Source organism: Gavialis gangeticus, unplaced genomic scaffold (assembly GCF_001723915.1).
Source record: "Gavialis gangeticus isolate Ggan-Ray unplaced genomic scaffold, GavGan_comp1, whole genome shotgun sequence".
Taxonomy (NCBI): Eukaryota; Metazoa; Chordata; order Crocodylia; family Gavialidae; genus Gavialis; species Gavialis gangeticus.
In genome coordinates this window covers 4,749,848-4,765,153 of record NW_017728964.1, presented here as the reverse complement: position 1 = coordinate 4,765,153, position 15,306 = coordinate 4,749,848, and the positions used below count along the sequence as shown (strand labels likewise).

General features: G+C 49.8%; 1 protein-coding gene across 2 annotated transcripts in view; it reads right to left on the bottom strand.

The window, feature by feature from the left end:
- Positions 1-15,306, bottom strand: part of USP43 (ubiquitin specific peptidase 43) — a 261,454-nt gene that overhangs the window by 22,162 nt on the left and 223,986 nt on the right. For both annotated transcript variants that reach the window (XM_019502165.1, XM_019502171.1), the window contains exon 9: positions 5,207-5,310. In XM_019502165.1, the coding sequence (XP_019357710.1) occupies positions 5,207-5,310 (104 nt within the window). The remainder of the gene's footprint in view (positions 1-5,206; positions 5,311-15,306) is intronic.

Here is a 15,306-nt window from a genome sequence, read left to right as displayed (position 1 = left end):
GGGAGGCAGTCTGGGGAACTGCCTTTCACCACTGAGTCAGGCCCTGCAGGTTCCTCAGCTCCAGAGCAACAAGGGATATCCAGCAGCAATGCCTCCAACTTCTCTGTGACCTATGCTGGCCTACCACTATGGAACCAAGGGCTTGGGATGATTGCTGGTTTTGTGGACCTGGTATACGGTGTTTCGTAGGGTGCCATCCCAGATGTGGATTCTGATTCACCACTTCAAACAATCCCTTGGCCTTGCCCAATTCATCATAAGAAGCAACCCTCCTCTGTTCAGCAGACATTAAATGCGATACAGCCTTGCCTTAACAACAGAAGCAAAATCTGCCAACACATCTCTACTGTTCCAACAACAGCTCCTCCTTCCCCCCTCACAATGAACCCGTCAGAATTCATGGATCTGGGGTAGGACTTGAGCCAGTCGCATACACATGCCTATCCCAAATGCGATATATCTGATCCAATGCACCAAATGCTCTCACGGTAACTATGTGGGTGAAACTAGAGAGCAACTATGTACCAGAATGAACTTTCACAGAAAAGAAATAAAGAATAGAGACACAAATACTTATAGGAGCACATAGGCAGACACGGTTCTTTGGGTAAATGTGATTTCTTTTATTAGGCAGGCTAGGTTCTTCAGGTAGATGTGATATCTTTTATTAGACCAACTAAATGGTCTCCCAATGCCTGAAGAAGGGTGTTTGTGCCCAAAAGCTTGCAAAGAACTTTTCCCCACTATTTAGCTGGTCTAACAAAAGATATCACATCTACCCAAAGAACTGTGCCTGCCTGTGCCCTTAGACCAACACAGCTACAACCCTGCGTATCTTTTATTAGACCAACTAAATAGTTGGGAAAATTGTTGTTTGCTAGCTTTCGGGCACAAAGCTTCCTCTTCTTCAGGCAGAGGAAGAGTCTGTTGTGGATAGAAGCCAATATGCAAAATGTAGATCTGAAAATGCAAATGTGTGGCAGTGAGGATCAGAGGCCATGGGAGACAATAGATGTGAGACAGGTAGGTGGAGAGGGAGAAGGGGAAAGTTGAACTGGTGATACAGTGTAGTTGGTAAAATGCACACGGTTATAATGTGCCATAAATCCAATGTCTATATTTAGTTCATGATTTTTTGTACCCATTAGATTTATGAAACGATGACCGTAGGCTCGTCTACAAAAGGTGTTTTGTACATTCCCTCGGAGGAGCACATTTTTCACAGAACTGCCACTCCCTTTCTGACCTCGTTATCCCTGTGCTCAAGGGGAGTTTACAAAACACTTTTAAAATGGAAGCTTGGAAACAAAAATTCGTAAGGTGGCTGGATACTAAGAACCAGGAAGTAAATGGTGGCACTGACTTTATGGCATATTATAATCTGCCTGATTCCCCACGTTCTTCCTTCACACTACAGGGGATAATGATCCTCTTCTCTTTTGATAGGTCTTGATCTCCCAGTAATGAAGCTTCTTTTCTTCTGTTAATTGTTTGTCTGCTACCCTTGGGGATTTCTCTCTGGTTCAATTTCACAGCCCTGCAGAACTATTTCTAATCATCTGGTGCCTCTTTTCCCTCAGACCTGAAGAAGAATGCCTTGTGTTCAAAACCTTGTCTAATTTTATCCCAATTTTATGCAACTGGCCCAATAAAAGATACAACACAAAGGTCCTTGTCTCTGTTAGCACTTAGCAAGGGAAGGGGCGCAGCCTTACACATGTCCTTGGAAGGGATGGAGATACAGAGGAGTCTTGTGCAGTAGCAATGCAAAATCGAGGCAGCGAGTGGGGGCAGAGGACTTGGTCAGATTGCAAGAGATCAGATTTAGAAATGAGAACCTGCATGTAATTCCCAGAAAGTCCAGCAGGTGACAGTCTCCTCCTAGAGAAGGTGCAGGTGCATCTCCCCTGCTGGCTCCCTCCATGCTGGGAGCTAGCTGCAAAACTCCCTCCCTCAGCCCCAATACCCAAATCGGCCCTGCAGCCCCTGGGAGGGCAGGTGAGAGCTCATCTCTGGTGTGTGGTGGGATACTCAACATGGCAAAGGGAAATGCAGCCTGTGGTCTGTGCCCATTGGGAAAAGGACACAGGGCCTGCCTTTGCATCTACTGCCTGCTGCAGATTCTGGGGCACAATTCAAGGCTCCTGCGGAGATGGAAACCTCCTCCCACTGCGCCACTCTGACGCCACCAGTTCACATGCTGCCATCACACCTCAGTCTCGGTGAATGCCCGGGGAGTTTGGCAGCTTCCATGGCCCCATTCAGGAGAGGTCAACCTCAGCCCTGGCCTGGAGGGTGTAACTGGCTTCAGGGAGCCAAAGAAGGAAGCCACATGGGTAGGGTGACCTATGCAGAGGGAAAAGCTGGCCTCCTGCCTCAGGTCACTGTCCATTTTCTGGCTATGCCACAAACTCCCTACAGGACTCTGCCAAGTCACTTCACCTTTCCTGTGAAACAGAGCCAGCACCCCTTCCTTCACCTCTGCTTTGGGGCAGAGTGTCCCCCCCGCCCCGTGCACCTGTGCAGTGACCAAGACATGGGGTCTGGAACCAGCCACGAGCATCACATGCAACAGCAGCAACCAGCCACAAGTGGCAATACACCAACAAGCTGTTTCACGGGTAGGGCTGGGGCCTTTGCAGTAGTCATGGGCTTTGCATCATCTGGATTCTTGCCTCTTTCCCCCAGTGGCTCCCCCACCCTTCTCCCTTTCCCTTGATCTGAGGAGCGCGGCTCCACCTTCCCTGCAGCAAGCCAACAAACCCACCAGCTGGGATATTAGCAACTCTGTCATTCCGGTCCCACAACCACCTACCATGTGATTAGCAAACATTACTGCCAGATGATGGCCTAATCTGCTCTCCGCTTCACAGGAGATGTTATCTGAACTAACATTATCTCTGAACAGAATTTGAGCGAGGAGCAGAGAGATGTTCATAATTCATGGGCCCTTCATGGATGTACCGCTGGGCCACAGGAGTAGGCGGTATGGGAGCACAGCACAAGTGTGCAGGTGCGTGGGAATTGGCATGATGAGCTCACTGTGCCCATAGCAGAAGACACCAGCCAGGGGGAATTAAAAGGTAAGGACCACTGTATGCATGCACAACTGGGGTATAAGAGGGTATTAACATGACTGGACCACACGACATTACACAGAGGCTTTAACCAATCCAGTAGTAGCACTAACTTCTGTGCCCCGGCAAACTGTAGCTGCCTACTTCCCAACACTGACTAGAGGAAGAAATCAGCTGTCAGTGTCATTCCCACTTTGCGCTTGCTGCAGAAGCTGCAAAAGGTACCCCTGCTGGGACCACACAGCCTGGCTGGCCATCGTGCCCGCCAGGCCAAGCATACGCATTCACCTGGAACAAGGAAGTAATTGCCTAGAAGAAATGAGAAACCACACTGGAGTGAAGGAGCTGGGAAGACTCCCAGGGCAGTGCTGCTCCTGCCACCCGTCTGACTTCCCCTTGCCAAGCCAGTGATGCCCGGCATGGTATATTACAGGCAGAGCAAGACAGATACAAGAGGCAGCAGCAAATCCTCCCTGTCTAATTAGCAGCTGGATGTAGGACAGTAACACCACACTTTAGTAGGGAACATCAATAAGAGCTGTGCAATTGATTCGGTGCACGCTTCAGGCAGCAAGGCACTTCCAGGTGGCAAGTGATTTCATGAGATTCCCGTCTAAGGGTTACCTCCATCCCCAGGCGTCTTGCAGAGAGGAAGCAGATAGGAGAAACCAGCTCACCAGAACAGAATATAGCTGTAGGAGGGATCCCTGTTGCTGGGAAGTAGGGTAGCACAGTGGGTCTGATCCAAGCGTCCCTGCTTGCTAAAGAGATGGTGCCCTGAGTTTGGGCTTCAGTGGAATTAAAAGCAAGGCTTGGGGAAATAAAAAGCCAGGTCTGAGGCAGACTCAGTATGTAGCAGCTCACCCAGGAACACTTTAGGCCACACTCAACACAGCTCAGTGCTCAGGGCACTTCTGGAAATCTGGCCATTTGAGTCAATGGCTAAGTGGGAGCTGAGCTCTTTGACGTAGTCTGGCAGGTCCTGAGCACTTGGCAATCTGACCCACTAAGGGGCTGAGCCCCTGGGAGCTGGGAAGAGAAAGTGACTGGAAACAGTAAAGCTGACCAGTGGCCCAACTCAGCAGGGCACATGTAAGCAGCTTGCAAACACTGGCTCTAAAGCATATCATCAATATGGCATGCTCAGCTGTGCACCTAACCATGCACCACAAATACGGGGCAGTAACAGGGAAGCTGAGGTCACCAAGGGAGAGTGGCCAGGAATGGCCCCCGTGTCTCCTGCTCCTGGGCTCGGTGTACTAACCACTCATGCACTGCAGCTCCACTATTTCAGTCGCAGGCTCCTAATTTACTACTGTGTCTCCTCACCAGCCCTCTTGCCTGGAATGGCTACCACTGGATCCCACCCACATCTGCCAAGTCACTGCCTGGAAAACAAATCCCATGTCATTGCCAGCTCCCAGGAGAGCAATCTTCCATTGCAGGGTCCCACACCTGAGACCTCAGCCAGCTAGGAGGGATGCTCAGCTTGCTGGATGAGCTAATGAGCTGCAGCCAGCCACAAAAGGTGCCCATGGCAACCACGTCAACAGCAGAACAATTGGGCTCCTGACAGAGCTGCAGAGAGCCAGCAAGGGTGGATACATATTTACATCTCAGAGTAAGAGGAAGCAAGGTAGCAGTGCGTGAAGTCCAGGGCCCCTGAAGCACGGCAAGGGGGCTCGGTCTCCCAGGCAGTAAGCACTGGATGGGCCACGGTCTGACAGGAAGGCACGCCATGATCGCTCTCAAAGAAACACAGGGCGGTAGCATCACCACCAAAGGGGCCCTGCTGCTTCATTTGGGAGGAAATGCCTGATCGTAGGTGGGGAGGGAGCTCAAAGGTATTCTGCATGTTTTCACACAAAGCTAAAGCCAGCCCTGGTCTCCAGCCCTGTCCCCTCAGCCCCATCCCCTCAGCCCCCTGGTTTCCTCCCCACGGGGGCAGCAGCAGCAGTGCACCCCATCACACGATCCTTATGAAGGGAGTAGCTCAGCAACTGGCAGCAGGAAGCACAACCCACACCGGAGGACAGCGAGGGTGTCTGAATCACCAACAGCATTCCTGCCTCCTTGGTTAACCACTGCCCTCCACCCAAGTGCCTGCCGTGGGCTGGGCAGGCTCTTACCTGTCAATAGCTGGGTGGTAGAGAGGCCTGCTGTCCTGGGGGGAGAGGTAGCTGCATGCCACAGAGCCTCCGGCGACCCGGACCTGGAACAAGACCCCCGCGCTCTGCAAAACAGAAGCCGAGAAGGTGAGATTCCCACAGTGGTGCTGCCCCTATTAGTCTGCACCTGGCACAGACGGACAATGGGAGCTATGACACGAGTGGGGCTGGAGAGCATGGCTGGGACGATAGGAAGACTGGGCCAAGCAGGGCAGTGGGATGCCTGATGTCCAAAACGGAGAGAAGAAAAGACAAGCATGTATTACTAGTGAAAGCCGCCAAGGAAGAGACCAAGAGGGCAGGGAGGGGGCACAGGGGAGGGTGAGTTGGCAAGGATTTTTTTGTCTCACAGAGCACTAGCACCCCTGGCTGGTCTCAGTTAAAGTGGCCACCTTTTCCAGGACCATCCTAACTTTTGTAGCTTCCCTGAAGAGGACTTTTGTCTCAAATTTGAAAAACTGATCCCAGATTAGTGTCCTGCTGCACCTGCTGAGAGGGTGCAGCACAGTGGTACGTGGTGCTGTGTGAACACACTATATTGGATTCAGTTTGGGAGCTCTGTGAACCAGGAGTAGCGTCAGCTCTGCCTGCACAGCACCTGACTAAGGCAGCAAGACTCACCAGAGCCAGGAGTGGACTACCAGCTCCTGAGGTCTGTTCAACATCTAGAACAGTGTCCCAGTTTTTGCCTGCTGCAAGATGGTTTCTTTGGTTTCAGTTGAGGCCAGGGCCCTTTGGCCAGCCTCTCCAATGCTACTTTTATTCATACAGCACCTTTCGTCTTAAAGGCTCTCCAAGCATCTGGACAGGCTGTGGGTATTTCTCCATCACAGGAGAAATGCAGCTGTTTCTGGGGAGAAGCACAGCTTTAGCAGCAAAGTGACATGAGCCGTTTTAGAGAAAATGAAGCAGTAGTGTAGCTAAGGGGGAAGAAGGGGTGAATGGGGCAGCAGCAAAAATAGTAGGGCAGTCGCTGCCTTGTGTGCTGGCCCTGTCCAGGGTTTAGAACTGCCCTGTTACACCTCCAAGTCTTTGCCTGATATGGCAGGATGGAAAGATTCAGGGAAGCAGAAAGAAATGACATGTAACAATGCCATTTGGATCAGGATGGTGCATTTCCTGCTGGGACTTAAAGTCTCCCAGCTCACAAATCAGTACTAAGCATAAGGCCTTATCATTACCCCATGGGCTGCATTTGGCCAGAGTAACTGTCCTCATCCTTTACTTGCACAGCAAATTCAACCTATAGTAAAGAATCGATCGGTACCTGGGCAGCTCATTTTCAATGCAGCACCTCACTCCTCCCCAGGGACTCCATGCTCCTCACCTGGGAAGGTTCGACAGGACAAATACAGCAGGTAACTGAACTAGATGGCCACCCACACTGCACACGGGTGAAGTGGGATTCTGTGCGTGCACATGTGCACACACACATGTGCTCACCCCAGACAGGAATTCATGCGTTTTATCCGCATTAATCCAGATGACTGAAACAACTGATACTCATTTTAGGATTTCAAATCTGCACTTCGATTTGTGCTATTTTTTGTATTGCAGAGGTGCAGGAGCTGAACCGTACTCCTCCAGAAGACTGTCGATAAACAGAGCTGCTGTGCGAATTCTCCTCCCATCCAGAGGCATAACCGGACATTTCTGCCCCTTGGACAATGCAGACTGGGTCAGCAGTAGAGCAGCTGCTATTTTTTGCCCCCCAACCTCTTCCCCCAGACCTAGTAATGCTACTGCTCCCATCTATCTGCTGCTGCCTCTCTGTGTTGACCTGCTGCCTGCCCTGCTATTTCAGTCCAGAACTCCTACATGCCTGCTGCTGCTGCTGTTATTCCAGTCCCAGGGAGCTCTGACAGTACATTTTGGTCCTGTCCTGCGGCAACTGCTGTGACTCTCATCTTGAACCTTTACTCAGGGCTCACCATGCACCACACTGATAACCTCCAAGAGCAGCTCTTCCAGCCCTAGCACCTGCATGCAGCTCAGCTCAACCCTCTCTGCAGCTCCCCTAGCACAATACTGGCTCTGTTCACATTTCGGGTCCCTGCGTTCTACCGGGATACTATCGTAGTCCCAGCTCAGGTAGAACCAATGCCTGAAGCCAAATGCTCCCAGATTTGGGACAATGGATGGAGTCCTAGCTACACCCCCAATGCTGGGTCCTGTTGCAGTCTGGGCACAGTTGTGTATTTTGTAACATTTCCTCCCAGCACCTATTATAATTTCTCAATTGACATGCGAGTGGACTAATTTGGGGCCATCTCCCTCCCCGTTATGATGTTTTGTCATTAGAATGAGCAATCTTGGCATTTTATTAGCCGATACATCCTGGCTTTCATTATCTGCTACATTCTGCCCCTCGTTCTTTTGACAGGGATTGTAATGAGAAATGAAGAGGGCACAAAATGAATCCGTTATCCTGACAATATTCAGATTGTAATCTCACACTCCTCCAGACATGGCTGAGAGAAACACACGGCCACACAGCTCCCTGTGTCAGCATGGTGCTTTAGGGGGTCCAAAAGCAAAGAGAAAATTCAAACAGCACTTTCTTTCCAGGAGAGCAAAGCACTTCACAAGCATTAATGAGCTGAATTGAGCTTCATCTGCCAGCCCCAACCCTCAGGGTGGTAGAGGGCTTTTATTCCCCTGCTTATAGATGAGGAAAGTGAGGCACAGGCGGCTCAAGGTGCCTCGCTGTCCTGGCCAACAATCTGGGGGTAGCACTATTTGTCTTTCTTGCTGTGGTAGTGAGGGTTAAGTCACCCCTCTTTGGCATGCGCCTTGACAATGCCAAGCACAATGTAAGCACTTGTGCTCCTGTTCCATAGAAAGGACCTTCTCGCTCCCTCGGGGAACGTGCACTTGAGCTCTCCAATTCCTTCTGCCCACAGCCCAGATTTGCTGTGATATAAATAGTGCCTAATAGCTTGAGCTTTGTGTGAGGGTCAAAAGCCGTTCTTTAAATGGAATGGGCCAAGCTCTCATTGAGACACCACAGCAGCCCTGATGGTTTCAAAGAGGAGCACAGAAAGCCACTGTGACCTTTTAATAGCTTTCAAGGTACTGCACAGAAACCATAAAGGAGCTTAGAGCAAATGGAAAGGATCCTTTTCCAGGGAGGGCTCCTGGTCAGATATACTACAGAGGTGCTACCGGCACAGCATACTGGATTGAGAGGACCGGCTTTCCTCTGTGGGCCAGATCCACAGCTCCAGGGGAATAACCCCTGTCTTTACGGGAGTTACGCTCATTTAAATCCCTTTAGCCTTGTATTAGAAACAGATTCCTTAAAAAAAGTAATTCCTCCCGAAACCACCACAGTCTCTCACAGATGCTCTGTGTTTTATTAGCATTTCCTGAAGGCACGGGGTCTTATAGAAATATATATGTTGAATCTGCTTGCATCCGGAGACACAGCACAGGTTTGCACACATGGCATCATGGCTTCTTTATGGGGATTTGCTACAGGGGACAAAGGTGCTTACAGCCATTTAGGAAAGTCTTGCTGCTTCCTAAAGCGGGTTGTATGAGGGCAGGGCTCCCTGCCAGGTGAAAAGCAAGACCAAAGTGAGATCAATTCAGAGTCCACTGTCAGGCAGCCTTCCCAAATAGCCCCCTGGCATTATTATGATGGTGCCATGGTTGGCTCAAACATGAGCTGCTCTGAATACTTGACAGTCTTATCTGCACATGGGAGTTAATGGCAACAGCAACAGTGTCTGGCTGGATGAGATTCATATTCACAGCCATGCGCAGAGATCTGATCCAGCCTGCGGGCATTAACTCCAAATCACCAGCTGAAAGGGCCAGGCTCACACATCTCTGAAGAGCTGGAAGGAAATGCTGCACTGCTTTTTTTTAGCAGGGTCCTAAACACAGAGGCCTGGGGCTCCATCTAACCAAAACAGACTGCACATGGGACGGGCCTATTTGGACATGCACTGTGCTGTATTTTCCCCCCATTTCAGTCTGAATGGATTTTCTGTTAGATTAAAAGCAATCAACCAGCAAAAAATGATCAAACATCAAGTCTCTAGAAGAGTGAAGTGTGTTACCTGCTTTACCATTCTGCATCTGAACAGAAACAGAGGAAAATTCCCCATTTGATGGGGTGCTGGACTGGAAAAAATCAGCTCTCCCTATGATGCAGCTCCCTGCCCTGCAGAAGTGTCCCAGCAAGACAGAAATGGAGCATACGTGTAGGGTCATTACTGCATGGAAGGATGGCCTTACAGTAAATATATGGGGCCTGGCATTAGCAGAGCACAGCTCTATTTCAGTGAAACTTCAGGCAAGTCACTGAGTCCACTATTTTCAGACTTAGGTCCCTGGTGTTAAAGACATGTAAACGCATATTTAGGTATCTAAATAAGCGGCCTACTTTGCAGAGGTGCTGATTGACTGCAGATCCCATTTTTGCCTACAGCAGATATTCACACAAGACCTTGTGCAGAAAGGCAAATTGCAGCTACTGCACCTTGTAAGTCCCGCTTACTTCAGAAAAAAAGGCATCCCTTGTCTAACCAGTCACTGCACAAGTGTGTGATGAAGGGAGTCAGGGCATGGGGTACCAATTTGAGGAATATGGGAGAGAGAAGCAGCAATCAAGTTTCACAGTGTCACAACAAATAATGAGACATCCCCTTTAAGTTAATTCTCAGTATTCCTATGAAAATAGTATTCATATTCCTATGAAAACTCAAAGTTTTCACAGGGCTTCACTGAGCCGAGTACTCCTCTGGAAAGTAGATAAATATCCTCACTTTAAACAAAGTGAAAATAGCATGCACAAAAATGAAGTGATGAAGAAAGCTCTGCTGGGAAACTGGGAAAATAACTGGGGCTTTACTTTCATGCATTTGCATGAATGAATTTGCCCCTGGAGGAAGAAGGGATGGAAGAAGCCTGGGCCTGGTTAGAAAAGAACGGTCACAAGCTGAAACCGCTTAGCTATTGACAAGGCGACTTGCTAAATCTTCCCACAGATCATAAGGTGGCACAGCATCCACCAAGTGTGCCAAAAGCTCAGAAAATTTGAGTAGGAAAGGCTTGGGGCAGGAGAAAGGGAATAAGAAGAAAGGAAGCAGAATGCCTCAGGGGAAGATGTGGGGTGCCGTAAGAGCTGTAACCATGCATACATACAGCGTGGCTCTACCCAAGCTACAAAAGGCAATGCAAAGCGGGAGAGAACAGCTCCTTCTTGAATTTGTTTGCAAAGGCTATGAGCTAGTAACTCAGTGCTCAGACTAAGCTCTTGGACTTTGCTACCCCTTGCGAACAGACACTCCTTGCCTCAGTACCATCCACTGCTTCCTCTCCTAGTTTCAGGGAAGCCCATTGATCCTGGATAACACCAGGGAAAGGGAAAGCTAGTCAAATGTGTCTTTCCAGCCATCTCTCAGTCCCTAGGGGCCACTGACCAGCATCCCATGAGGCTGAGTGTTATAAACTCTCCAGGGCTTTGAATGGCAGCTAGCGCAGTGTGGCCAGTGCTGGCTGGGACCCCTGGATACCAACACTGCAAAAAGAATACGAGTGAAATTTGAAACGTCTGAATTGCAGAGTCAGAACGAGTTCTTGCTGGGGTGCAAAAGCATCGCACCATCCAACGCAGCCCATGGGGCATTTCAGGTACATGCCCGCATCCAGCACTCAGGGCTGACTGGAGGTCCTACCTGGCAGGCTACGATCCTTTCTGTGACCAAGCCCTCCACCCAGGCCATGGCTGGTCCTTGCCCATCTCAGTATCACCTTTCCCCAAGCTCCATTACGGCAAGCAGAGTCCCAGCAACTGCTGTCCTGCACAGCACCGTCTGACTGCCCTGCCTGGCCAGATTTTTCTCTTTTTCTTTCACAGGCATGAGGCCCAGATCTTCTCCCACTCCAAAAACACTCCAACAAATAAATATCAATACAAACCAAGGGCTGGAGTCTCTAGCCCCTCTGGGACAGCCCTCCAAAATCTTGTTCTTCTTGCAGAACAGTGACCCACAGGCTATCTCCTTAGGTTTGACCCCTCCTTTCTCAGCAGCTAGCCATTCCCCTGACTGAGTTCCTTCCTAGCCCAGGACTTCCTGATGGCACTTCTTCTTCAAGCAGGACTTCAAACCCCACCACACAGGTAGGGCTTTGCTGTAGGAAGCTCAGTCTGCTGGTGAAACATCATTAAAGCTTTGCTTAGCTGAGCTCTAGTTACTACCATGCCAAGATCTTAAAGAAAGTCAACAACAGATTCAGGAAGGTAGCCCGGATCTCGGGACTCTTTGCATCTATTCTCACCAAAGGAATCTCTTTCCTCTCCCAGTCCCACTGCACAATACCAAGACAGGGGACACATGTTCAAAGAAAACAAGAATGTCTTGTGCCCTTCATAGGAACCAAACAGCAGGACAACTTAGGGGATCCACATACAAATGTCAGGATCCCCGCAGGACCAGATTCCCCAGAATCTAAATAATGATGTGGCTAAATGGCAGTGCAGGAGAGCACGTTTAGGAAGCCAAGAGGACACAGCCTACGTGGGCCAAGCCCTGCGCTTGAAAACACTGGTGTGGCCCTGAAGGCTCCAAAAGACTGAGAAGGGAAGCTGTTCTGAGCCTGATGTGCTAGTGCAGCTGTGCCTGTAAGGCAGGGAAAGGGGGAGGATTGTGCTCTTTCTGAAGGCTTGTAACTGTTTGTTGCAGAGCAAAGGATGAATTGCCTGGAAGAAGTGAGGGATCCTGATGATGTGACATAGAAAGCACAACATGTGATCATCTCATGTCATGCTCAAAACTTTTCTTCATGTTTCCAAGGCCATACATCATCTTTTATGCCTACAACTTTCCACTGTACTGAGAAGATGGAGAGATGTAGGCTCATACCCTTGGTGGGTGAGGGTGACCTAAAACCTGGGTCTCTTGGGCAGGTGGCCAAACCACTCAGCAATCTGAATTAAAACACATTAATGCTTTCTTCCTCCTAGTCTGTGCCAGGCAGAATTTTGGGACTCGCATCAACAATGAGCACACAAGAGCCATGTACCTTTCTGGTTGGCGTGCAGCCTATGGTTCAGTCCCATGCCTGCACATTGCACATAGAGTAGAAACACAAACTGTGATGCCTTAAGTGAACCAAGTGGCAGTTAAAATGCTGGAGCACTGGCATTTGGGTGTGCAAAGTGAAAGAAGGGCGTGCATCCCAGCCCAGTCCATTCTCCAAAAACTGCTCTAGACCACTGAGGCACTCCACCCCTGTTGTCATGACACTTAAGTTACTGTGCTTGGCCCCGCTCTTCGTCCTTTCTGAGCAGCAGGTATAAATTCTTTCCAGCAGCTGATGAAGAGGCTGCTAACGAGAGGACTCAGCTTCCACTTTGCCTTCAACCAGTCAGTGGACCCTACTCTTTATTTCACATCATACTGAAGGGGCCTTTAATAAGTTCCCACCAGGTCGTCCAAACATGCAGGGAGATGGTTCCTGCTCCCTCCCCTCTCCCATTCCCACAGCCTTGCTGCCAACCCCCTCTGCCTGGACACATGCACACACTTCCATACCATCTGTCTGAGACGTGGGGGCTGAGCTGCAAAATCCCAGCAGCAGGCACCAGGCGGTTCCAGCCCTGGAAAGCTGGAACGCTGTCAGCTCTGCTCCAACCAAAAGTTCATCAGCAACAAGCCCTTCCTGCCACTCACTGTCATTATCTCTAATTTCTAGGTGGGAAGCGGCAGGGGCAGGAGGATGACATCTTGGTTACTAGACCTTTTTAAATCTCTGACAAGTGCCTGCTCGGAGTAATTCAATGACTTAGGAGAGGGACACAATGAGAGGGAACAGAGAGGAAAGGCACATGGAGAAAGAGGGACGTGTTCAAAACCAGGGAGAGTGCAGTGGGATGGAGGTTGTCCTCCATCATCTCCCTGGTGGCCCACATCTCATGGGGCTTTATAACTTGTTCTGTGAATACTGAGCTTCCCCATTTGGGGCCTACATCATTCCTCTTCATCAATCTCCCACCATGCAGGAGCTTTTGGAGGAAGCCAAGCTATCTCCTCCCAAATTACCCTTCCTTTCTGTGGCTGCCCTTGCCCTTCTGGGTTCTGCGGGAAGGAGGGCTGCACCACAACCAAGTTTTTCTTGAGGGCAGCAGCAGGCTTGTGAGCAGATCTCAAAGACATGCAGGCTACCTGCTGCTACACGGGCAGGCACCAGGCTGATCTATGGACATAAATCTCAACCCACGTTTCCTGTACAGCTTGCAATGTCACTCTCAAGCAACAGCCTCCTAGTGTGCAGCTGGCAGGCAACTGGAAAGCAGCTTATCAGGTAAATAATAAAAATATTTCATGTCTGTATAATGCCTTTTGCTGTAGGCCCCCAAAAGACACATAAGGGTCCTGTCACTCCCTTTTACAGAAATCTGAGGAACAAAGAGCAGGAACAAGATTCTTTGCTGCATTGCGGTCTGCTTGGCCCAGGAGACAAAAGGCTACCTGGGAACAAGTTATATCTTCTTGGTCCCCCTAGTATATTTTCATCTTCTTTGGCTCAACGGTGTGAATTCAAGTGGATGATGAGCTGCTTTAATGTACTGAACGTACCAAAGGCCAAGTTCTTTATGGGACCCAAAGGCCACTGTGCAGAAGGTACAGAATGCTCCTGATATGGACCCAAGTCACTTCTTGCCCATCCCAGATCTATAAATGCACCAGATGAGAGGAATGAATCTTTTATGGTTGCAGAGAGGAAGGTCAAGTCTCCTCCAACATAATCCTGCTCAACAGGGAAGTGCTTATTGCACGCCACGGCGCTGCTGTGTAACTGACACCGTGGGTGGGGATGGACAGGGCATAGCCACCCTCTTCCCTCGAGGACACCCCCTTCTCTCCCTGGGTCTTTGATTTTCATTTTTAAATGACAAATTAAAATAGTCCTGGGAGCTTGGCTCAAATAAGTGCCTGCGGGCTGACGCTGCAGAAAGCTTGAGTCCCGGTCACGCCTGGATGTGTATTTAGAGCCTGGCATGAGAAATGTGCATTTAGAAGAACATGCCAGAACCACCACTTACTGGGACAGCTGCACACACCATTGGATGAGATTACACAGAGGTTGGGGAGATGATCCCAGTGCTTCTATCTGGCTGTCAGATCTGGGATATCCCTCTCATTTGTCTTGCCAAAGGGCAGATGCTGGTTAGAGAGAGTGGCTCATGCCCTTAACACTCTCTGGCCTGCTGGACCTAGACAGAAGTGCGGTCTCCTCTCTGAAAAGTTACGCTGTGGCAGGATCTGACTACACTGCCCATACTTAACATGGTTCAAAGACGGCTCAGTCTGGCAGAGAAAACAGTGCTGATCTACTTCAACTCTTTCCCTCCCCAATGCTGAGACCTGTCTGAGAGTCATTACAATTCACTCTGTGATCTCCAGGACTTAAACAACTTTCTCTCAACAACTTTTGTTCACTTTTCCTCGGGCCACTAAGTAAATGCCTGACTGAACCAAATGTGCTGGATGGATATTTCTTACACTCCTCAGCACATAGTGCTTGCTCTGGAGGGGTGCATGCGGTAATAAATGCACTGTTGTGAACCTGAACATACTTGCAGTTCTTTCTACCCTGTGAGGCCCCATGAGCCAAGCACATGAGCACTTCACACACCTGTGAGGCAGAGCAATGCCGTTATTCCCATTTTGCACATGGGGAGCAGAGGCACAGAGAGAGGCTAAGTAACGTGCCCAACAGCATACGGGAAGTTGGTGGCTGAGTAAGGAATTGAATCCAGTTCTCACAGCCCTGGCAAAGGCTCTAACCCCCCTGGTCCAGAGCAAAGACTCTGCTGTACCGCCAGCTCGCTGCATTGCTCTGTGGCAGGACAGGGTCTACTGAGCAGTCTCCCAAGAAAATTGGTAAAGCCCCTTCACTTCTGAAGCTAGCCAGAGCAAAGCACTAGAAACCATGCTGAGGTGAAGCTTGGTCACATTCACCAGGACTAGCTAGGAGGCACATTGAGAGCTATTTTCGGTCTTCAAGAGCCGTACAGGGTGGATTGGCCACCCCCCCCCCCCCCC